The sequence below is a fragment of the Molothrus aeneus genome, chromosome 1 (assembly GCF_037042795.1).
Source record: "Molothrus aeneus isolate 106 chromosome 1, BPBGC_Maene_1.0, whole genome shotgun sequence".
Classification (NCBI taxonomy): Eukaryota; Metazoa; Chordata; class Aves; order Passeriformes; family Icteridae; genus Molothrus; species Molothrus aeneus.
The window spans coordinates 152,493,026-152,517,259 of NC_089646.1; the positions used below are offsets into that span (position 1 = coordinate 152,493,026).

A 24,234-nucleotide genomic window follows, 5' to 3' on the forward strand; every position below is an offset into this window, starting at 1 on the left:
ATTTCTCCTTCCCATCTTTCTCTCCTCCACTTCCTCCCCGCTCTCCTTTTCCTTCTCCTTTTCTTTGTTTCTTTCTCCTTCCCCTTCTCCCCTTTCTTCTTCTCAACATTTCCAGGGATGGGGCATGCACAAATTCCCTGAGCAGCCTGATCCAACCTCTCACCATCCTTGCAGTGAACAATTTCTTCTTCATCTCCAATCTAAACCTCTCCCCTCTCTGTTTAAATCCATCACCCCTCATCCTGTTGCTCCAGGCCCTACTAAAAACCCTTCCTCCCACTCCTGCAGAAATCCATGGACACAGCCCCAGCTCTGAGAGGAGCTCAGCAATTATTTAACACTGAAGAAATCTGCTTCTTCTACAAAATGTTTTTCCTATTTTAACTCCAATGGGGAAAAAAAAAAAGTGCTTCCCAAGGGCAAACAAACTCTCGACTCACATTTTTTTGCTGATAACAGCAAGACTCCAGAATAGGGCTCAAGGGAAGGAGATGTCTCCTGGGTTAGATGGAAAACAGAGAGGAGAATGTCAGAAATGGGAGAAGAAATTGCTGCAGGATTCTAAAGGAAAAGCTGCTGTCATTTATTGAGTGGGTGCTGGTTTTGTGTTGTGGTGTCTGTTTTTTGGGGATGTTTCTTGCCTCCAGTGGCACTGCCAAGGCAGGAGCTGCACACAGACCTGAATCCACGTGTTTGGGAAAGGGAGAGACCAGAGGCATGATCTCTGTGCTTCCATGTCATTGTCATTCCCAGTAGGAATTCCCTTCCAGGGTATTTCAAGTGGGGAGAGAGAACAAATCCTCTTCTTTCTCCTCTTTGTTCAACCACTGAATCCAGGATGGCTCATTTGGCAATTCCATGGAGGCAGAAGGACCAACCATGGATCAAAAACCTCAGCTACAAATCAATTAATCCAAAAATATCCTAAATCCTATGCTCTTTGGGAATGGGATAGTGGGGGCTGTGACATCCAATGGCAAAATGAGTTTCCTTTACTGAGTGAGGAAAGGAACCCACAGAGATTCACAGGACCCAGCTCTGGGGTCCCCAACAGTAAAAGGATGTGGAACTGCTGGACCAGATCCAGAGGATGCCATGGAGACGCTCCAAGGGATGGAGCCCCTCTGCTCTGGAACCAGGCTGGGAAAGCTGGGAATGTCCAGCCTGGAGAAGAGAAGGCTCTAGGGAGACCTCAGAGCCCCTTCCAGTGCCTGAAGCTGCTCCAGGAGAGCTGGAGAGGGACTTGGGACAAGGGATGGAGTGATAGGACACAGGGAATGGCTTCCCACTGCCAGAGAGCAGGGATAGCTGAGATACTGGGAAGAAATTCCTCCCTTTGAGGGTGGTGAGGGGCTGCGATTGAATTCCTAGAAAATCTGTGGCTGCCCCATCCCTGGAAGTGTCCAAAGCCAGGTTGGATGAGGCTTGGAGCAACCTGGCACAGTGGAAGGTGTCCCTGCCCATGTCAAGGGGTGGAACTGGGTGAATTTGAAGGTCCATTCCAACCCAAACCATTCCATGATTCTGATATGACTCCACCATAGCCTGGCAATGGAATCATGGCTTTCCCTTGCCAATTCCGAGGGATAGAATCAATCCAACAGGAAACCGTGGCAGAATTCCCAAAAATATTTGTTCATGTGAAAACATCTGTATTGATCCAACTTCAGCTGTGAAGGGGAGAGGACTTTGCTCCCCAAGTTCTTGGGCCTTGGACTTTTCCCTGCTTGGAAAGGTTGGGAAAAAAATCCATACACTGCCAATTGTAAATATTTGGATTGGGAATATGGTTTGGATCATCAGCATTGCCTAGCAGAACTCTTCCAGGAGCATGTGGCCATCCAGGGATCTGGTTTTATCCCAATTTAATGCAGTTACACCACCAGCTGCCATTGCAAAATTCCCACCTTGCAGGACCTGCCGCTCCAGTGTTCCTGTGAAAAAACATTTGCAAATCCTTTTGGTTTCAGGAAATTTCACAACAGCACGAAAGAGAGGGGAAGCAAACTTCCTGACAATCTGAGCCGTGGCTTTTGCTGGAAAAGCTGAGGGCAAAGTGGCATCAGATGCTCCTTTGCAAGCCCTGGATGAGAGGGAAGGATGTTCAGGAAGAAGGAAGTGAATTTTCCAGACCTTCCTGGCATTTTTTTTACCTGATTCCTCTCCCAGCTGGATCTCTGGAGTTCTGTGGGCAGCACCACTCAGCAAAACAGAGGTCGATGCACATCCAAAAGTCACAGAGGGAATTCAATTTGCTAGATTCCTCCTGGGACCAATTTGTCCGGACATTTCACCCACTGAAGCTCCCTGTGTATTGGTGGGGCACCTTTTGATGGAGCTTGGCACATCCATGGCTTCTCCTTGTCCTCCCAACAGCTCCAGGATGTCCCAGCGCTTCTCCTGACCTGCACAGATGAGTCACATCCAGGTTTTTAAGAAGATCCATGAATTTTGAGTGCTCAGCAGCACCAGCTTGGGGGCACACCACTATTCCTGGGGGCCTCATGGAGACTCCAGCTCCTCATCCCCCTCCAGCCTCCGTAGGGTGCTTTGCTCTGGGAACTCCTTTCTTCAAGCTTTGCTCTGGAGAGGCTAAAATTAAACCAGTGATTCCATTGCTGACTGAAAACAGAGCATTCCTTCCCCACCCACGTGTTTTGGATGGACATCAGAAGCCAAACCCTGGCTGCTCAGCCCCATGTGGAAAAACAATCTTCTATTCTGATCCTCCATCCACCGCAGCTTGCTCCGATCGGGATGTTCAGTTCCCAGCCTGGCGTTCAGGGGGGCTCTGAAATGGGATTTGCCTGGAAATGGAAAACATAAACACAAGCAGCCACTATCTCTGCAGCTTATTGCCCTGAACAAAAGCTTATTCTGCTCCAGAGGAGGAGGGGGAAACAGAAGTTAATTCATGGATAAAGCAAGGAAAATAAAATCCCTTCACGATCTCCTTTCCACCCTGTATGTCCACAAGTTCTTTGGGGAAGTGGAGATTTGCAGGCAGACAGTGGAAAGATGGAGATATTTTTCTCTCTCTCTCTGCAATTCCAATCCTCATGGAGGTAAAATCCTAAATATCCCAATCCTCACTGAGCTACTGCCAGGTGGTGCAAACCTGCTCCACGGCCATCCAGCCCCACTGGGGTCATGGAATCACAAAACAATTTGGATTAGAAGGGATTTTTTAAGGGCATCCAGTTCCAACCTCCTGCCACAGGCAGGGATACCTTCCACTAGACCAGGTCGCTCCAAGCCCTGGCCTTGGACACTTCCAGGGATCCAGGAGCAGCCACAGCTACTCTGGGAATTCCATTCCAGCCCCTCACCACCCTCACAGGGAAGAATTCCTTCGCAATATCCCATCTATCCCTGCCCTCTGGCAGTGGGAAGCCATTCCCTGTGTCCTGTCCCTCCATCCTTTGTCCCAAATCCCTCTCCAGCTCACCTGGAGCCCCTCCAGGCACTGGAAGGGGCTCTGAGGTCTCTCTGGAGCCTTCTCTTCTCCAGGCTGGACATTCCCAGCTCTCCCAGCCTGGCTCCAGAGCAGAGGAGCTCCAGCCCTCAGAGAATCTCCGTGGCCTCCTCTAGACTTGCTCCAACAGCTCCACATCCTTCTGCTCTTGGAACCCAGGGCTGGAGGAAGCTCTACAAGTGGGGTCTCACCTGAGCAAGGCAGAGGGGCAGAATTCCCCCTTTTCCTCCTGCCCACACTGTGGGATGAGCCTGGGACATGGATCTCTGGGTTCCTGAGCCTCCATCACTGGGATCCCCAAGTTCTTGAGCGTCCATCACTGGCACTCTTATAGCATCCATCACTAGGATCCCAAATATTCCCCAGGGAGAGCCAGCACCACAAAATCCCCTTCTGGTCCAAATTCCCAAAAGGTGGAGCCAGGAAAGAATCCCCTGTCAACCCTGGTCCCCCCTCACCCTCTGCCTCCCCCAAATCCCTGAGCAATTCCCAGAGCACCAGCTGGTCTTTTTCCACCCAGAATCCATCAAAGGGACAAAACAGGGGCTGTGACACCAGTCCCTGTGCCCTGCTGCCTTCCCCCCGCCCCCCCTCCATATGTTCCTTCCCCACCCTGCACTTCCCACCCCCTTCCCATCGAGCTGAGGCTGGACAAAACTCATGACAGAAGTGATTCCAATCCCGATCCCTCCTGGAGCTTCATTCCCAGATCAGCTAAGGGACAGCCAGGAACTAAACCCACGGCAGCTGCTTTCCTTTAACCCCTTTTTTTTCCCCAAAAAGACCCCCACTTTTCCACCCAGGCAGTCCCATCCCAGGGTGCCCCCTGTGCCGGGATAACCCCCCACCCCCAAATGCGATTCCCATCTGGAATTCCTCTAGATGTCACCCTCAGCCATCTTTTCCACACAAACACCCCCCCCCCCCTCCCCCGGCTCGCATTTTCCTTTCTCCAAGATCTTTTTTTTTTTTTTTTTTTTTTTTTTAAATTCCTTTCTGATCTCTTTCCGGCCATGTGTGATTGCAGTTTCCTCCGGGCGTCCATTTCATCAGCCCGAAATTAAGGAGCAGCAGGGGAAAAAAAAAAGGGGCGGCGGGCGGGCGGGCGGTGGGAACCCCCTCCCCTTCTCCCCCCCATCCCACCTCCCCACCCACCACCGACCACCCCAACCCCGCATCCCACATCCCTTCCCACCGCCATCCCGCTTGCTCCCCAAACCTTCCCAAACACCTCCCGACACCCCATTCCCAAACCCCGGCCCCGCTCGGCCCGGAGGCCGGGGAGAGAGGGAGGAGGAGGAGGAGGATTTTTGCCACCTCACCACCATCACTTTTGGGGTGACTTGGCTTTTTTTTTTTTCCTTTTTTTTTTTTTTTTTTTTTGTGGGGCTGGATTTTTTTCCTCCTCCCCACATCCAAAAACTCATCCGCAAGCAAGGCCGGCGTTGTCTTTTCCCACCGCCGCTGGATGCCAGCGCCAGGGCCGGATCCAGCCTTGGTGACACGAAGGTCACGGTACCTCCAGCCCGGCCTTTTCCTCCCCGCTGTCGCCAATCCCGGAGGCTGCGTGTCCTGGCCGTGCTCCGCTCGTCCGTAGAGGAAAACCCACGCCCGGGGCGATCCCAGAAAAATCCCCAGGGGAAGCTTTCGGCCCTTTGGTTCCGTCCTCTCCTGCATGAGACAATCCCGGCTGTGCGGCTCCGCCGGGCGATGGCCGAGCAGTGAAGATGTCCATGGCCAGGCTCAACAGCGTCAATGGCTTCTTGGAGGACACCAGGATGGAGCCGGGGGACATGGGCAGGATCCTGCGCTGCCTGGAGATGGGCACCGTCCTCACCTTGTTCTACCAGAAGAAGTCGCAGAGGCCGGAGAGAAGGACCTTCCAGGTGAAGCTGGAGACGCGCCAGATCATCTGGAGCCGGACGCCCGAGAAGGTGGAGGGGGACAGTGAGTATCGGGGGGACAAGGAGGATTGGGAGGACAGGGAGGATTGGGAGGAAAGGGAGGATTGGGGGGGAGCTGGGAGGATTGGGGAGAACTGGTGAGTATCAGTGGCAGCGGTGTTGGGGGGCTGGGGATGTGCTGGTGGGATGCTGAGCTGTATTGGGGTGACTGGCTGGGGGTGTTCTGGACATGCTGGGGTGTCCTGCCACAGTGGGGTAAGTGGCTGTGGGGTGCTTGGATGTGTTGGGATGTCCTGCTGTAGTGGGGGGCTGATTGTGGGGTGCTGGATGTGTTGGGGTGCCTGGGTTTTGTGGCATGTCCTACAGTGGTGGGGTAATTGGTTGTGGGGTGCCTGGGTCTGTTGGGGTGTGCTACAGTGGTGGGGTGACTGGCTGGGGGGGTTTCTGGGCATACTGGGTTTCCCAGCCATGATGGGGTAACTGTTTGTGGGGTGCCTGACTGTGTTGGGGTGTCCTGCAGTGGTGGGGTAACTGGTTGTGGGGTTCCTGGCTGTGGTGGGATGTCCTTCCATGGTGGGGTAACTGGTTATAGGGTGCTTGGTCTTGATGGGATGTCCTACAGTGGTGGGGTGACTGTTTGTGGGGTTCCTGGATGTGGTGGTGTGTTCTACCATGCTGGGGTGACTGGCTGTGGAATTCCTGGCCACACGGGGATGTCCTACCACGGTGGGGTGCTCCCCCTATGGAATGTCCTACCACGGTGGGATACCCACCCCTGTGGAATGTCCTACCTTGTCAGGGTGCCTGGCCACAGGGTGATTCCCATAAAAGCAGGAGCTGCTGGGGCTGAGCATCCCTCACGTCCTCCATCCCACCTTGGAAGTTGTTCTGTGGGATCAAGCTGCTTCTGTTTCATCCCCACGGATTTCTATCCTCCCTAGCAAGGAGGGAAAAGAATGGCCATCCCTGTTCCTGCTCATGGTGCTTTTTTAACCCCAAAACCCCACTGGAGCATCCATAAAAATCACCCTTCCATGTGGATTCACCAGTGGTTAGGAGGTTGTTGGGATGTTCTCCCAACAGTGGGAATTGTTGGGGCTCCATGTCTTGGTGCCCATTACCTCAAAGCTTTGAGCTAAAAAAATCCAGTTGAAGGAAGCTGGGATTGGGGTGCCATGGAGCTACACCATCACCTCTTCCTACATCTCTGTGCAGGGAAGGAAATCAGTTTTGGGATATCACCTCACCTGCATGATGGCAAAACCCACCCCAGAGGTTTGGGAGGTACCTTTTTCCTGGAGAGGCTCCTCCAAAATCACCAATGACCCCCCCTAAAATCACCACCCACTGATGATTATCTGCAAGATCCAGGAAAATCCCCAGGAAGCTTCAGCTCCTGCTTGGAGGTGCTGATCCCAAGGTGGAATTCCAGCTTTGAGCCAGGAAAAGGAGGGTGGCACTCAGAGCTGAGAACAGGCATGAGCAGGATTCGTGCTTGTCCAGACTTTCTGGATACAGGAGCAGATCTGTGGGAGCAGGTGATGGGAGGAAGGGCACCCAGTTTTGGAGAGGTATTTTAGGTCCTCATGGAGAGGAACTTGTTATCCAGTCATGGAATAATGCATTTCCAGCTGTTTTTTTTGGTTTTTTTGTTTTTTTCCGGAAGCTCTGTGCACTGCCAGGTCAGGATCTCGGGTTGCTCAGATGCTGTGCCTCAGTTTCCCCTCTGGAGCCTTAGGATGTGTCTTTTCCCATACAACAGCTCAATCTCCCCCATGGGAATGACTAGTCATCCTCCAAGGTCATCCAGAAGGATGAAAAAAGGATGAAAATCCTTCTGGAAATGTGCAGTCTGGCCATCCCATCCCACCATTCACTTTTCCTCGTCTGGAGTGGGAGAAATCCCCATCCTGGTGCTGGACTGGAGCATCCTCAACCCCTGGTCCATCCCTCTCTTCCCACTCTCTGTGATTTTATGGAAGTACCAGGATCTCCCAGACCTCATGCCTGCCCAGACCATTTTAAATCCCCCCCTTCAAGCCAGCATCCTGCTTGGAGAGGGATTAGTGGGAAGTGCTGATGTCTCTGTTAGGGACTGTCAGGGCCAGGACACGGATCCTGGCTCTCCCCTGGACCCCCAGGATAATTACATGCTTTGTTAAGCAGCCTCTGGACACGTGTCCATGTGTCCATGCCTGGGATCGTGTCCATGCCTGGGAATGCCTGGAGTGTGGCCTCCAAAATTAACCTTATCCTGGAGGGCTTCCAGCTAGTCGCCCTCAGCAGACCCCAGTTCCCAGTGCAAGGAATCTGGTGAAAAACAGCCCCAAAATGGGATCTTTACAAGAAATTAAAAGAAAGGGGGATGAAGGCAGTGTGAAAAATCCAAGAGGATTTTGGAGAGGTAGTTTGATGACACCTCCAGCCTTGTTAATGGCAAATAATTAGGGTCAGGACTTTTTTGGGAGGAGAAAATCCTGTTGGGATTTATCACTGTTGGACAAGGAGGAAATATTTTATTCCAGGTTTTAAACCACACCACAGGATCCCGGCAGGATATGGTCTTCCAATTTCCCCTGTCCAGGAGGGTCTGAGCTGCCACATCCTGCAAGAAGGGATGACCCCGGCCCAGGCCAACAGGAATTCCCAGCACAGCCATTCCCTCCAACCCCTTTGCTTCCCTCCTAATGCCTGAAAAGAAATCTCCCAGGCTCTCAGCATCCCTAAAATCCCACTGGGCAGAACCTGCTCCTCCATCATCTCCCCACCATTCCAAATCTTTTTTTGCACCACGCTGCTCGCTTTGCATTAGAAAAGAAAAGGGATTTTCGCAGCTGGAACCGACTTCCAGAGTGTTTTAATCGCCCAGGACAATGGAGACAATGCGGGGAGGAGTTTGGAGACAGAGTTCTGACAGGATCGAGGCAAATCCGCTGCAGATGTGGTTTCCAGGAAGCTGCTGCTCGGGTGCATTGTGCAGCCCCTCGCCGCTCCCTTTTCCCCTGGTTTTCCATGGGAATGGGCTGTTTGCCCTAGGGGGAAAAGGATTTTGGGGTGTTGGTGAATGAAAAACTGCTGCTGGCAGCCCAGAAATTCCCCATGTCCTCGGTTCATCCCACAGCATAGGCAGCAGGAAAATGGGAATTCTGTCCTCTGCCCCTGAGACCTGCAGAGCTGCCTCCAACTCTGGGGTCCAGGAGCAGGATGGAGATGCTGGAGTGAGTCCAGAGGAAGCCATGGAGATGCTCCAAGGGTTGGAAACCCTCTGCTCTGGAAAGCTGGGAATGTCCATCCTGGAGAAGGGAAGGATCCAGGGAGACCTCAGGACCCCTTCCAGGGCCTAAAGGGGCTCCAGGAGAGCAGGAGAGGGACTTGGGACAAGGGATGAAGGGAGAGGACACAGGGAATCGCTTCCCACTGCCAGAGGGCAGGGATAGATGGGATATTGGGAAGAAATTCTTCCCTGTGAGGGTGGTGAGACCCTGGCAGAGATTGCTCAGAGGAGCTGTGGCTGCTCCTGGATCCCTGGAAGTGTCCAAGGCCAGGGCTTGGAGCAACCTGGTCTAGTGGAAGGTGTCCCTACCCAAGGCAGGGGTTGGAATGAGATGATCTTTAAGGTCCCTTCTGATACAAACCATTCCTGGAATTAGGAACAGCTCTCAGAGTTCAGGTGCAAGGCCAGATCCTGGAGAAGTTAAATCCAAGGAGTAGCAGCATTGCAACTTGTTAGCAAAGCCATGGTAGCCACTGGCTTCTCACCACTCCCTGGCATCCTGTGGATGGGCAGGTTTGGGGTCGAGTGGCTGCTTTTTAACCTATAAACCCATTTTTATCCCCAAAATCTGCCTGTTCTTATGGAAGAGACTTTGCTCCAAGCCACCAGAGCCACCAGTGACAACAGAGTTTCTTTCCTTGAGATCTTGTCCCAAAACAAAGCTCGTGCTGGGGTGCAGAGCTCCTGTGTGTCACTTGTGCTAAAATCCCACCCTGATCCGTGAAATTTGGCTTGCAGTCATCCAGCAAAAGAAGGCTGGATAAAGCCTCCACTGTTTTCTGGAGCTTTTCCGCCAAGAAAAACTATTCTTCCCCTCTTTTCTTGCTTAATCAGCCCAATTCCTCCCCCCATCCCTTATTCCTCCCTGCATTCAGCTTTTCTTTCCCCTTTGGATCCCCTCTTTGGATTCGGCTGAGGGTTTCCACCAAGGCACGTCTGCAGCCTTCCCCACCACCACATCGGAAACGCAGCCGGGCTGGAAATTCTCCGGGAAATGACCCATTTCCTCGGCAGGACAATACCCCTGGCGGGGTGGTCCGGCCGCCCTGGGTCACACAAAGCCCTTTCCGGTGTCGGTGGCTCGTTCCCAGAGGACAAATCTGCCTGGGGGGTGACGGTTGTGGGATCAAGAACAACTTTGTGTGTTGTTCCTAATATTATGTTATTATTCTTGCTCCCAGTGGGATGTGTCCACTGGGAAAATTGGAGATGTCCCTTGGTGGAGTAGCAGTGAGGAAGAGCGTGGTCCGGAAACCCGGCCCTGCCGCCGCTGTTGGAGCTTTATTTAGCGGGATAATGAGGGAGCAGAGCAGCAGGAAAGCAACGCCCTGCGGTCCCGGCTGCCGGGGCTCCAAATTGCCACTTTTGGGAAGAGTTCTCCAAGGAAAACATGAGTTCAGCCTATCCCAGTGCAGGGTCTGGCTTGGGGAGGACAAGGTGGCTGGAGATTTGCTGGTTGGGATGGGGTGGGATGAGCCTGGAGGATGCGTGGCAGCCACAAAGCTGGGAAAAGAGTGGGCAGCGCTGCTGGGATGCCACGTCCTGGGGACATGAGTTCCTGGAGGACACACAGGGATGGGGGCCATCAAGCGTGTGGGGGCAGGGCTGCAGGGACACCCTGTCCTTGGGACACAGATCCCTGGATGAGACTTTTCTGTGGCATCCGTGGTGTTGTCACTCAGCTGCAGGAGCATTGCAGGGACCTCATCCTGGGGACATCCTGGGACACGGATCCCTGGAGGACATGTGGCTGTGTCATGCTGGTCCTCTCACACAGCTGTAGCAGCACTGCAGGGACCCCATCTTGGGGACATCCTGTGACACAGATCCCTGGAAGACACGTGGCTGTGTCATCCTGGTCCTCTCACACAGCTGAAGCAACACTGCAGGGACCCCATCCTGGGGACATCCTGGGACATGGATCCTTGGAGGACACAAGGCCATGACACCATGGTGCCATCCCACTCCAGCAGGCAGTGCCATGGAGACACCCCATCCTGGGGACACAGTTCCCTGGAGGACATGTGGCCGTGGCATCCATGGTGGTGCACTCAGCTGCAGCAGCACTCCAGGGACACCCCATACCGGGGACATCCTGGGACACTGATCCCTGGAGGACACAAGGCCATGACACCCTAGTGCTGTCCCACTCCAGCAGGCAGTGCCACAGGGACCTTGGGATCATGGTCCCTGAATCGACATGCCATACCCATGATGCCATTGCACATCACTGGAGGACACTGGGGACGTGTCACCCTCAAAGACACGCGGCCACAGCACCCATAATTCCATCACACACTCCTGAGGGTATCCCATCCTGGCAACAAGGTTCTCCAGAGGACTCATGTCCTCCTGGAATTCCCACTTCCCTGAACCACTCACATGAGGCCGTGGTGGCAGGGGACAGTTTCACTTTCCTCTCTCCCCGCAGTCGACATTCGGGAGATCAAGGAGATCCGCCTGGGGAAGAATTCCCGGGATTTCGAGCGCTACCCCGAGGATGCTCGCAAGTTGGACTTCACCATGTGCTTCATCATCCTCTACGGGATGGACTTCAGGCTGCGGACACTCAGCGTGGCTGGTGAGTTGAATCCTTCTCCATTTCCTGTGTCCTGTCCCACCCCCTTCCCAACATCCCATCATCCCTATCCCAACCTCATCGCCCTCCTCTTCCTCCAACAGCTTTCTGCGAGGAGGACATCAACCTATGGATAACGGGGCTCAACTGGCTGGTGGCTGACACCCAGAGAGCCCAGACCCCACTGCAGATTGAGAGGTGAGGAAGGACCAGCAGATCCCATTTCCTGGTCCCTGTTTTGGGAAGAAAACCTGCCCTGGGCTTGGGCCTCTTTGGGATTGAGCACTGTCTGTCCATCCTTTTCTTCCCAGGTGGCTACGGAAGCAGTTTGATGGGATGGACAGGGCCAGGGAAGGCAGGTGAGTGCCACCAGCACAGTGAGTTCAGCTGGACAGAACCATATTCCCCCTGTTGCATCCCAAATCTGGAGTTGAGCCAGGCTGGGGGTGAGGTCTGTGGGACAAGGGAGCACCAGGGTTTTTCGGATGCTTGAGGGCACCAAAAATCAGAGATTGGGTGGGTGCAGGTCACATCCTTGTGACTGTGAGGACCACTGGGATCCATCCCCAATTACACATTTTCACCAGTGCCAGAGGGGCCAGGCCATTAATGCAGCCCATAATTATCTTCCCAAACCAAGAGAATTTGGACTTAAATTATTATGGGAGTGGGAATGGGCATCACCTCCAAGTAGGATGATGTCTTAAGAATGCCCATTTGGTTCTTGGATGCACTTCCTCTCCTTGTCCCTCAGCTCACACTCATGGCAGACACCACGTAATTAATCTCAGAAACATGGAATCGTGGAATGGTTTGAGTTGGAAAGGACATTAAAAATCATCTAGTTCCACCTTCCACTAGACCAGGTTGCTCCAAGCCCCATCCAGCCTGGCCTTGGATACCTCCCAGAATGAGACATCCACAGTTTCCCTGGGTCCTGTGCCACTGCAGGGATCCACAGGACAGGAGGGTAGGATCCCTATGCCAGGCACCAAGATTTGGGGTGGGACCCTTGGTGTTGGGAGCTGAGACTCATCCAGGGATCTGGCAGTACCCTGACTCTGGTTTTCCCTCTGGCAGCATCACAGTGAAGGACCTGAAGGCGATGCTCCCCCAGGTCAACTACCGCGTTCCCAACATGAGATTCCTGAGGGATAAACTCGTGGTAAGGACCCTCTGGACACCCCAGCTAGGAGGGAGATGCTCTTCAACCTGCCCCACATGGGCTGGGGCCACCGTGGTGTCCCTGGTTCCAATCGAGTGGACCCACTCTCATCCAGCCCCGTTTCCCACAGGAAGTGGAAGCCAGGAATGAGATGACTTTCTCCCACTTCATCCAGTTCTACAAAAACCTGATGTTTGATGCCCAGAAATCGGTAAGATCCATGTTTTGGCCTCCCAAATGTCCTCATCCTGGTGGGATGTGTCCCCCTCCAGCTAAGCCTGGACTCCTTCTCTGCCTTCCAGGTCATTGAGCAGCTGGAGCTCTCCTTCCCCTTGCGGTGAGTTCCCAGCTCCCACCCCAGTCAATATTCCAAGAGTTGGATCCATAGAGTGGGAAATACCGCCAGGCTGTGGGGCAGAGCAGAGAATGGGAATGGGAGAAGGGATAGGAGAGGGTAGGGGGGAAGGAATGGGAATATGGGTGCAGAAGGGATGGGAGCAATGATGGGAGCTGGGGTGGGAGAAGGAATGGGAATATGGGTGCAGAAGAGATGGGAGCAATGATGGGAGCTGGGATAGAAGCAAAGATAGGAGCAGAAATGGGAGAAGGGGTGGGAAGGGATGGGAGATAGGGCAGCTGCCAGGGATGTAGGGACATTTCACCCTCCCCTTCTCCCAGTATCCTTGGACAGCACTGCACATTCCAGCTGGTGCCGGCCTCTCCCAGTCACAGGGTGGAGGGACTGGTGGGAATGGGGGTCATGGGGAGGCTGAGCTGCAGATGGGCACTGATGGCCTCAACTCTGCCATGGGATCTATCCCAAATCCTTCTCCTGCTCCTCACTGGTGGCTGATCCTTGTCCCAGGAATGTGGACCGCCCTGAGCTGTGCCAAGTGTCCCTCTACGACTTCCAGAAGTTCCTGCTGCATGACCAGAAGGTGGGGCTTCCCTGAGAACTCTGCAGCCTAAGGAGCCCACATGGGATGCTCCAGCCCAGTTCCCCCCCTAACAACAGCCGTGTTTGTATCCCAGGAATCCTGGGCCAGTGACGTGGGCGTGGTGCGGGACTACATGTGCTCCTACCTCAAGGAGAGCTCCAACGACGCGTCGGAGCCCTCCTTCCAGCTGGATGAGGTGGGTGGCCCCACACAGTGTCCCCACAGGGATCTCCCCAGCACCATCAGGCTCTGACCTCTCTGCTTCTCCCCACCTAGTTCCTCACATACCTCTTCTCCAAGGAAAACATGGTGATGGATGCTAAGTATGAGCGTGTGGTGCCTGAGGAGATGAACCACCCTTTGTCCCAGTACTGGATCTCCTCATCCCACAACACGTAAGGAATTTTCCCTCTCGTGGGCGTTCCTCAGGGACATCCGTGAGCATCCCATCATTCTTGTCTCTCCTCTGTAGGTACCTGACAGGAGACCAGTTCTCCAGTGAGTCCTCCCTGGAGGCGTACGCCCGGTGCCTGCGGATGGGCTGCCGCTGTATCGAGTGTGAGTCCCACCAGCCCTTCACAGGGATGCTGGAACCCCTCATGTCCCATCAAACAGACTATTCCCTGCCCCCATCCCATGCCACCAGGGCACAGGAACTTTCCCTGACATTTGGGTGCTCAAAAAATAGTTCCCAGCACGTAGTTGATGGCAAACATGAATTAACCAAGGTGTTTTCCTACTCAGTGGATTGCTGGGATGGCCCGGACGATCTCCCCATCATCTACCATGGCCACACACTGACCTCCAAGATCAAATTCCTGGATGTGCTGCACACCATCAAGGAGCACGCCTTCGTCACCTCTGAGTAAGCCCCAGCTCCCCCAATGATCTCTAAGTTCTGCGAAAATCTCCCTCACCTTCATCTGAGGCCACCATTCCCACCTGCTTGCTCCAGGTTCCCCATCATTCTCTCCATCGAAGACCACTGCAGCATTGTCCAGCAGAGGAACATGGCCTGTCACTTCAAGAAGGTTTTTGGGGACATGCTCCTCACCAAGCCAGTGGACATCAACGCCGATGAGTTGCCCTCGCCCACCCAGCTCAAGAAGAAGATCCTAATCAAGGTGTGGAGCAGGCAAAACGCCTCTTTGCAGGAGGGACACAGATTGTGTCAGGTTCTGCACCAAGAGATGGTCAAGGGGAGCAAGGGATGGTGGGAAGGCACCTGTGGGAGGTTGATCCTGAGGGTTGGGAGGTCAGTGTGACCCATGGCCACCACTGAGCTCCCCTCCCTTGGTGTCCCCCAGCACAAGAAACTGGTTGAAGGGAACCTGTATGAGGAGGTCTCCACCGCCAGTTACTCAGAGAACGACATCAGCAACTCCATCAAGAATGGAATTCTCTACCTTGAAGACCCCATCGACCACGTAAGGAAGGCCCTCAGGGGCTGAGTGGGATCTGTCAGACAGTGGGGTTTGGGATGGGCTCTCCTAGACCACTGCTATGCTGTGAAGGGGAAGAAAGGGATTAAAAACCCCATCCCAAAGCTCCATCCCTTCGTGTCATGCTCTTCCTCACCCCACCAATGCTCTTCCTCCTTCCCAGACCTGGAGCCCTCATTATTTTGTCCTGACAAGCAACAAGATTTACTACTCAGAGGAGACATCCCGCTACCAGTTCAACGAGGATGAAGAGGAGGTGGAGCAGAAGGAGGTGCGTGAGGGGCAGGACACACCCACAGGGCGAGGCGACAACTCTGTGGGGAGGGTGACAGGGTGACAACACCCACTTTGGGATGAACTTGCAGGAGTTCAACAACAACGAGCTGCACTTCACGGAGAAGTGGTTCCACGGCAAGCTCGGGGGTGGCCGTGACGGGCGACAGATTGCAGAGAAGCTGCTGCACGAGTACTGCACCGAGACGGGCGGCAAAGACGGCACCTTCCTGGTGCGCGAGAGCGAGACCTTCGTGGGCGACTACACCCTCTCCTTCTGGTAGGAGCTCCAGCAGGGAGGCAGGATCCCACCCTCCCTGGGTGACCCTCCAGTCAGTGCCTGGTTTGGTGGCTGGAATGGCTTTTTTGGGGAAATGTCACCTTTTTGTGCAGACCCCAAAGTGTGGGATGGTGGAGATGTGGACCCAGATTGACTTGGCTTTCTCCCACCCCCATGGCAGGAGGTCCAGCCGGGTGCAGCACTGCCGGATCCACTCGAGGCAGGAGGCTGGGGCCACCAAGTTCTACCTGACAGACAACCTGGTCTTCGACAGCCTCTACAGCCTCATCTGCCACTACCGGGAGGTGCCGCTGCGCTGCAACGAGTTCGAGATGCGCCTCACCGACCCCGTCCCCCAACCCAACGCCCACGAGAGCAAAGAGTGAGGATCCTTCGAATCCCCATCCCCTCAATCCCATGGGTCCACCGGCCTCCTCCAGCCCCAGCAGGGTGTGGAGATGCCGATGCCAGCCCCCTGTCTCCATGTTCTCCCTGGGCAGGTGGTACCACGCCAGCTTGACGCGTCTCCAGGCCGAGCACATGCTGATGCGGGTCCCACGGGATGGAGCGTTCCTGGTGCGGAAGCGCAGCGAGCCCAACTCCTATGCCATCTCCTTCCGGTGAGTGAGGCCACACGAGGCCACTTGGGCTTGGCCAAGCTGAGGATTTTTTTTGTGATAATTTGTCTGCTGTGACCCCGAGCTAGGTGGCAGGGGTTTGCTGTGGGTGACACAGTGGGACACGTGATGGTGTCATGAAAGGGAAACCCTCTCTGTGACGTCCTCGGGGTGTTCACCTTGGTGGCATCCCCAAGCATCAGTTCCTGCCCATCCCCATCGTGGAGCCAGAATTTGGCCACCTCTCACCCATCCCATTCCCATCTCTCCTGGCCCCAGGGCGGAGGGGAAGATCAAGCACTGCCGCATCCAGCAGGAAGGGCGGCTCTTCATGCTGGGCAGCTCGGCTGAGTTCGAGAGCCTCGTGGACCTCATCAGCTACTACGAGAAGCACCCGCTGTACCGCAAGATGAAGCTGCGCTACCCCATCAACGAGGAGACCCTGGAGAAGATGGGCACCACTGTGAGTTCTCCCAGCAGTGGGGATGGTGGAGGTTCTGTGCCACAGGAAACCAAGCCCCCTCCTCAGTGCCACCAGCTTCCAGAATTTTGGTTGGAGCCCAGCCAAAACCAGCCAAGCTTGTTCCACTGTCATCACCCAGCATTAAAACTCCACCATAATTCCTTTTTCCAACAAGTTGCAAGGGGATATTACATCCCACTCAACCTCCTCTCCTCCCTTCATAGCCCTGCCCACAGCCAGGTGACCCCATCAGGTATTTCTCCTTGCAGGAACTGGATTATGGAGCCCTGTATGAGGTGCGGACCCCTCATTTCTACGTAGAGGCCAACAAGATGCCAATGGCCAGGGTAAGGGGCCAAGCTGGTGTCCTGGGGAGGTGGTGAGTGGTGGGATATGGCAATTCCGAGTGCTGGGGTTCCTGGATGGTCCCTCCTCACATCCACACCTCCCAGCATTGCTGACCAGAGAAATGGTTGAGTTGTGCTCTGTTTCTTTGACCCTCAAGTGATGCTGGAGCTGGACCCAGCCAACATCACCATCACCTGGGGACAGTCCGAGCTCCAGTGACAGCATTGTCACAGTGTGGTGGAGGACAGGGCTGGAGAGACCCCAGCCTGGAGCAGGGACCTCATAGAAGTTTGCCCCAACAGCAAGGAAGTCCCTTTGCACTGGGAAACCCTTAAAAAGCAGGTCTAGGGTCAGCTCCTACGTAGTGCAGTCTCCATCCTCAGAGGTTTTTGAGACTTGGTTGTTCTCAGAGTTGTCTAAGTCTCCACCCTTGTGGGTTTTTGTAACTGGACATATTTTGGAGTTAATCTTGGAAGAGGCTGGTCTGGAGCCCTAAGGTTCCTTTCCTGTGATCCTACAATCCCATGGTCCAGCACTGCTGCTGCCTTAATTGTCCCTTTGCTGCAAGGTATGACCACACAGAGGAAAACTTAACCCAAAGGGGTTTTTTCCAGGGAATGTGGTAATATCAGAGGATTAACCCTTCAGTGCACCAGGTGAGACAACTGGGGATCCCAAAAAAGGAACCTGATCGGCTCTGAATGTGGTGATCCTGAAGGACCACAGGCACCTCCAGCCCTCCTGTCCCCTCTAACCTATCCAGTGAAAGCTGGAGAGGCACTTTTTGTCAGGAACTGCAGATAGGTCAAGGAGTAATAGATACAAAATGGAGGAAATTCAGGTTAGATGTTAGGAAGAAATTTTTTACTGTGAGGGTGGTGAGACACTGGAATGGAGAAGTTGTGGATGGTCCCTCCCTGGAAGTGCCCAAGGCCAGGTTGGACGGAGCTTGGAGCATCTAGTGGAAGGTGTCTCTGCCCATGGTGGGATGGGTTGGAATGTGATCACCTTTAAGGTCTATTCCAGGCCCTTAACATTCTGTGATGCCATGAATTGGGGTCAGGATCCCCCACACTCCACAATGGGGGCTCAAGGGGCTGGGCTGAGTGTGTCACCAGGGGCTGGGTGGTGACACACGTGTCCCTCTTCCTGGTGTCCCCAGTGCACGGTGAAGGCTCTGTATGACTACAAAGCACAACGGGAGGACGAGCTGTCATTCTGCAAGCAGGCCATCATCCACAACGTGGACAAGCAGGACGGTGGCTGGTGAGGGCTGTCACTTGGGTGTCACCGTGGGCGGGAGATGGAGGGGACACCCCGGGTATTCCCACAGCGGGTTTTAACTCAGCCTCCTTCTTTGTCCCCCCACCCTTTCTCCAACCACCCCCTGGCACCGCATGCAGCAGGGACACCCCTGTCCCCCCCTCCCCAAAATCTGTCCGCTCGCCTTGATCCTCTCACCCCTTGCAGGTGGCGGGGGGACTACGGGGGCAAGAAGCAGCTCTGGTTCCCGGCCAACTACGTGGAGGAGATCGTTGGCACCCAGGCGCAGGAGCAGGATGAGGCTGTGAGTGTCACCTCTCTGGGATCCTGGGAGCGAGGACATTGGAGGCTCCCAAGAGCCTTGACAAAATCCAGACCCTTATTCTGAGGCTGGGAGATGCTCACAATCCTGATCCAGCTTGGATTCTTAGCCACAGGCTGGGGGATGCTCATGGTTCTGCTCCAGCCTAGACCCTTATCCAGAGTCTGGGGAATATTCCCGGCCCTACTCCAACTTGGACCTATTTCTGGGACTTGGGAAATGCCCCTGGTCCTTTGACAGCCCAGATCTTTATCCAGTGGCTGAGGAATGCTCCTGGTCCTCTCCAGCCAGACCCTTACCCTGAGGCTGGGGGATGATTGTGCTCCTGCTCCAGTCCAGATTCTTATCTGGAGACTGAGGGATGTTCTTGGCCCCACTCCCACTTAGACGATTTATTAGGAGCTGGAGGATGCTCCCAGTCCTGTTCCAGCCCTGATCTCTGTCTGGAGGCTGGGTAATAATCTTGGCCACACTCCAGCTTGGATCCTTGCCTGGAAACTGGAGGATGCTCCCAGCCTTGCGCCAGCCCAGACCCTTATCCAGAATCTGGGGGATGCTCCTGGTCCCACAGAGTCAGGGGATGCTCTTGGTCCTGCTCCAACCCAGACCTTTATCCAGAATCTAGGGGATGCTCCCAGCCCTGTACCAGCCATGACCCTTATCCAGAGGCTGAGGGATGCTCCTGGTCGTACTCCAACCCAGCTCTTGGGGTGATGCTCCTGGATGTTTTTTCCCTTCTTTTCCTCAGATTTGTCCAGCTCGGAGGGCTGGGTGGTGGCTGCCTATAACCCACAGGTCTCTCCCATTTTACCTCTTCCTTCCTCTCTTGCAGTCATCAGAAAACAGCCCCCTGGGGAACTTCCTGAAGGGCTTCATCGATGTCCCATCCTGCCATGTCGGTGAGTGTCCCTAATGATGGATTTGGGGGGAATTTGGAGGAATTGGGATCTCCAGATGATTCAGGGGACATTTTCCCTTGATTCCAAGGGCATGTTTCAGCATGGTAAAGCTGAAGCCACACATTGGAAAAAATGGGATCCACACAGGAGGATCCTGATGGATGGTGGGGTGCCAGGAGGGGCTGGTGGGGGCCCGGGAGCGGGACCGCTGAGGTTTCGTTTGCTCCACAGAGCCATCCGTTGGGAATGTCTTCAAGTAAAGCCCCCCTCTGATGTCCTTATAGTTATCTCCAAAGACGGGAGGAGCTCCAAACCATTTGTCTTCACCATCCATTCCCAGCAGATGTCCCACGCAGCGCAGTCGCTGGACGTGGCCGCAGACACGCAGGAGGAACTCAGCGAGTGGGTGGCCAAGATCCGGGAGGCCACACAGAACGCGGACGCCAGGGTGAGGGGATGCAGAGGATGGGGCTGGATGGTCCCTTTCTCTTGGAGATTGTTCCTCATATCTCCAAAGGAAGAGTCTGGGGGAAGACTTGCAGCTCCTGTTTTTCCTGGTGCAGATGCAAGAGGGGAAGATCATGGAGCGGAGGAAGAAGATCGCCCTGGAGCTCTCGGAGCTGGTCGTGTATTGCCGCCCGGTGCCGTTTGATGAGGACAGTAAGTCCTGGAGAAGTGGGATAAAGGCATGAAGCGTGGAAAGAGACAGGTGGGAAGAACTATCCAGGTCTCATTCCTTCCCTGATGGCCACTTGGTGCTTGCAGAGATTGGCACAGACAAGGCATGTTACCGGGACATGTCCTCCTTCCCCGAGACCAAGGCGGAGAAATACGCCAACCGCAGCAAGGGCAAGAAGTTCCTGCAGTACAACCGCCGCCAGCTGAGCCGCATCTACCCCAAGGGACAGCGCCTGGACTCCTCCAACTATGACCCACTGCCCATGTGGATCTGTGGGAGCCAACTCGTGGCCCTCAACTTCCAGACGCCCGGTAAATGCTGCTCCTGGGGTTGTTGTTGGGCTCATTCCCAAAGGTTGTCTCAAAATTCCCATTCCCAATGCTTCTGCCCTGGGTCATCTTGTTGGAGGTGGTTTGTGTGATCTCTCCAAGCTTTGTCTCCATCCTCATGGGGACATAAGTGGTTTGGATGCTCTTCAACCTTTTCCTCATCCTGATGGGAACACAGGAGGTGGTTTGGATGACCTCTCCAAGCTTTGTTCTCATCCTGATAGGGATAGAGGAAGTGACTTGGATGATCTTTCCAAGCTTTGTCCTCATCCTGATGGAAACACAGGAGGTGGTTTGGATGCTCTCCATCCCGTGTCTCACCCTGATGGGGATGCAGGGGGTGGTTTGAAAGATCTCTCCAACCTTTGTCCTTATCCTGGTGGGGACAAGGGTGGTTTGGATTCTCTCAAGTCTTTGTCCTCATCCTGATGGGGCTATCTCCATGCAATCCTTGGGTGATTCATGCAAAATTCAGCTGCATCCCGCCTCCAACCACAGCCAGGGGCTCTTAGTCGGGTTTGCAGGGTAGGACCTTCTAACCAAGAACCTGGGGGAGGTCCCTGAGCCCCACACTCAGATCTGCTCTGTCCCCACGGCCACAGACAAACCGATGCAGCTGAACCAGGCGCTCTTCATGCTCGGTGGCCGCAGCGGCTACGTCCTGCAGCCAGACATCATGAGGGACGAGACCTTCGACCCCTTCGACAAGAACAGCCTGAAGATTGTGGAGCCCATCACAGTCCAGCTGCAGGCAAGTGTGCAAGGATAGCAAGACCACCTTGAGGAGGTCACCATCAAGATGGGAACTCCTTCCTTATTTTTGGGTCAACCAGGGGCAGCTTTTAATTTTTCCAGCTACATATTTGCTCCATAGAGCTTGTTACTCTTGGGAGATCTTCTTCATCCAGACCTCATCCTCTTCTTCCTCCTCTTTCTCCCACAGATCCTTGGTGCCCGGCACCTGCCCAAGAACGGGAGGAGCATCGTGTGCCCCTTTGTGGAGGTGGAGGTTTGCGGCTCCGAGTATGACAACAGCAAGAACAAGACAGATGTCGTAGGTGAGAGACCACACAGGTGATGTCCCCACCCTCAGGGACAGCCCTGACTCTGCCTTCTGTCATCCTCTTGAGAGGACATGTGAGTGATGGGGCTGGATTTTGTGCTCTCTCCCACAGCTGACAACGGCTTCAACCCCGTCTGGCTCTTCAAGCAGTTCGTCTTCGATATCAACAACCCCGAGTTTGCCTTCCTCCGCTTCGTGGTGTATGAGGAGGACATGTTCAGTGACCCCAACTTCTTGGCACAAGCCACCTTCCCTGTCAAGGGCCTCAAAACAGGTATGGTCTTTCCATCATCATCATCATCATCATCATCATCATCATCTCCTTCATAGTCCTGGAGTCACAGAATGGTTTGGATTGAAAGGGGCCTTTAAAGGTCATCTCGTCCAACCCCCCTCCAATCATCATTATCTCCATCATTATCATCATCATGATCTCCATGATTAAGTCATGGAGTCATAAAAGGGTTTGGTTTGGAAGGGACCTTTAAAGATCTTCTAGTGCAACCCTCCTGCAATTGTCATCATCGTGGTCTCCATCACTGAGTCATGGAATCATGGAAGGGTTTGGGTAGGAAGGGGCTTTTAAAGGTCATCCAGTCCAAATCCCTTTCAACCATCACCTTCATCATCTCCGTCACAGATCATGGAAACAGAAGGGTTTGGGTTGGAAGGGACCTCTAAAAGTCATTGAGTCCAACTCTCCTGCATTGTCATCATCATCATCATGACCTCCATCATTAAGTCATGGAGTCATAGAAGGGTTTGGGTTGAAAGGACCTCTAAAGTTCTTCTAGTGCAAACCCCTGCAATCATCATCATTATCTCCCTGGGGTCCTGGCCATGGTGAGGGGCTTGGACCCTGCTGTGGTGCTGAGCTCGTGTTGTGATGTTGTGTCCAGGCTATCGGTCAGTGCCGTTGAAGAACAGCTACACCGAGGACCTGGAGCTCGCCTCCCTACTCATCCACATCGAAATCATCAACGCCAAGGCAGGTAGCCCAGGAAGCTTGGGAAACCTGGAACAAGGGGAACCAAATCTTTGGTGCGTCCTGCCCATCACACCATCCTCACACGCTTGTTTTGGAGCAGGAGGAAGATGAGGAGAACCTCTACTCGTCCATCCAGCAGCTCCGGGACCGTGCCAGCGAGCTCTCCAGCCAGGTCTCCAGCTACGAGCGCACCAACGGCTGCGATTCCCGCTACCAGCAGCGCCTGGACGAGCTCCGGGCGGCCCAGGAGCGGCTCATGGAGCTCACTGAAGTCCGCAACCGCAAGTGAGTTGTCCTCTCCCTGTGGTTTCAGGAGGTCCCTCTTGGGGAGGGTCTCTAAGGCCACCACCCTGCTCCCCACCAGGTTGATGGAGAAGAAGAAGAGGGACCGGCAGATGGTCACCAAACGCAGCTGAGCTGGAGGGACTCAGAGCTGAGGAGTTCCCCCAGCCACCTCCTCCTGCCACAAAGGGAGGTGGGGTGGCCACATCCGGACCTCCCACCACGCCCAGGGCTGGGTGACAGCAGCGTGACAAATTCGGGGATGAAAGGGGGCCTTGGGTAGCTGTGCCTGTGACGGGGGTGAGGCGGGAGGTGGGATGCTCTGGCTTCAATCCCAGGCGCCTCCAGCTTCATCCCACATTCCCTGGGGCTCATGGCCACGTCCTTGTCCCCACAAGGTGGCCGCAGTGGCTCTTCCTCACCCAATGTTCTCAATGTCCCACCATCCCATGGCAGCCCCATGACCGATGGGGAAACTGAGGCACAGGGGCCCAGCTGGCCCAGGATGGGGCAGGACCAGTCACCTCCATCCTGGGCACAGGTGTCAGGACTGGCTGGTGGTGAGACACCAGGATGGGGACACAGGGGACACTTTTGGGGGGGTTAGGGGAGTATTTTGCTCCCCTGCTATAAATACCTGTATTTTCTTCTTTTATCCAGCGTGTACATATGGCGTGGGGGGAGGGAGTGTCTGTACCAGCCACAGTATTAGGGCACAAGGGGGACCCCAAAATGTCCAGAGATGTCCCAGCATGGGACCAAGGGAGCAGGGGACCAAGTCTGGGGCTGTCCAACAAAGCAGAGTGGCCTGTGACAGGGTGCCCTGAGTAGGCACCTGGTAAATACAGGCAGCAAGGTGGCCCCAGAGGGGACAGGGATGTCCCCAAGGTGACCCAGAGTTGTCACCAAACTCTGGGAGTGGGGACAGATCCTGACAGTAAAGCCAGCTGAGGTAGTGGCCAGCCTGATGGTGTCTGGGGACATCTTGGGGTGTCCCCTGGAGTCGGGGTGTCCCAGCAGGGGGGACATGTGTATTCTTTGTATGAAAATAAATCTATTTAGCCAATATTTATACCCTGCTGCTGTGACCTGGTGTCCCCTTCCAGCTCTGCTGCCACCTCAAGGTCCCCAGGGTAGGGGAGGTGGCTTGGTAGTCCCAGATCCAGTGTGTCACCCTTGTCCCAGCAGCAGTGGGGACACTTGGGGGTGTGTTGTGGCAGGCAGGGCCACCCAGGAAGGACCCAAGGCAGAGGGACACAGGACACAAGGCAGAGGGACACCGGGACAATGGGTACAAGGTTGTGGGGACACAGGGCCATGGGGGACATGAGGCCATGGGGTCAGAGGGCTCTGGGGACACAGCTATGCAGGATCACAGGGCCATGCCATGGGGACACATATGGGTCCATAGGGATTTGGGTCCTTGGGAACACACACATGGATCCATAGGGACATAAGGACACAGGGACGCACATGGATCCATAGAGACACAGGGACATGGGGCAATGGGGACACACACACATACGTGGATCCACAGGGATTTGGGTCCATGGGGACACACACATGGATCTGTAAGGACACAGGGACATGGGTTCATGGAAACACATGTGAATCCATTGGGATATAGGTCCATTAGGACACACATGAATCCA

At 54.5% G+C, this 24,234-nt stretch overlaps 1 protein-coding gene across 1 annotated transcript; it reads left to right on the forward strand.

Moving 5' to 3' along the window:
- Window positions 1-4,866: 4,866 nt before the first annotated feature.
- Window positions 4,867-23,654, forward strand: LOC136567423 (1-phosphatidylinositol 4,5-bisphosphate phosphodiesterase gamma-1-like). The gene is made up of 32 exons (XM_066567038.1): window positions 4,867-5,422; window positions 11,085-11,234; window positions 11,336-11,429; window positions 11,543-11,590; window positions 12,312-12,396; window positions 12,527-12,607; window positions 12,699-12,733; window positions 13,262-13,334; window positions 13,429-13,530; window positions 13,611-13,729; window positions 13,807-13,892; window positions 14,079-14,199; window positions 14,290-14,458; window positions 14,642-14,761; window positions 14,940-15,047; window positions 15,142-15,329; window positions 15,511-15,711; window positions 15,830-15,949; window positions 16,226-16,409; window positions 16,679-16,756; window positions 17,920-18,023; window positions 18,228-18,324; window positions 19,175-19,241; window positions 19,526-19,689; window positions 19,805-19,901; window positions 20,007-20,231; window positions 20,852-21,000; window positions 21,193-21,307; window positions 21,425-21,586; window positions 22,212-22,300; window positions 22,401-22,585; window positions 22,665-23,654. The coding sequence occupies exons 1-32, from the start codon at window positions 5,203-5,205 to the stop codon at window positions 22,714-22,716; spliced, it is 3,888 nt and encodes a 1,295-aa protein (XP_066423135.1). The 5' UTR covers window positions 4,867-5,202; the 3' UTR covers window positions 22,717-23,654.
- Window positions 23,655-24,234: the final 580 nt, after the last annotated feature.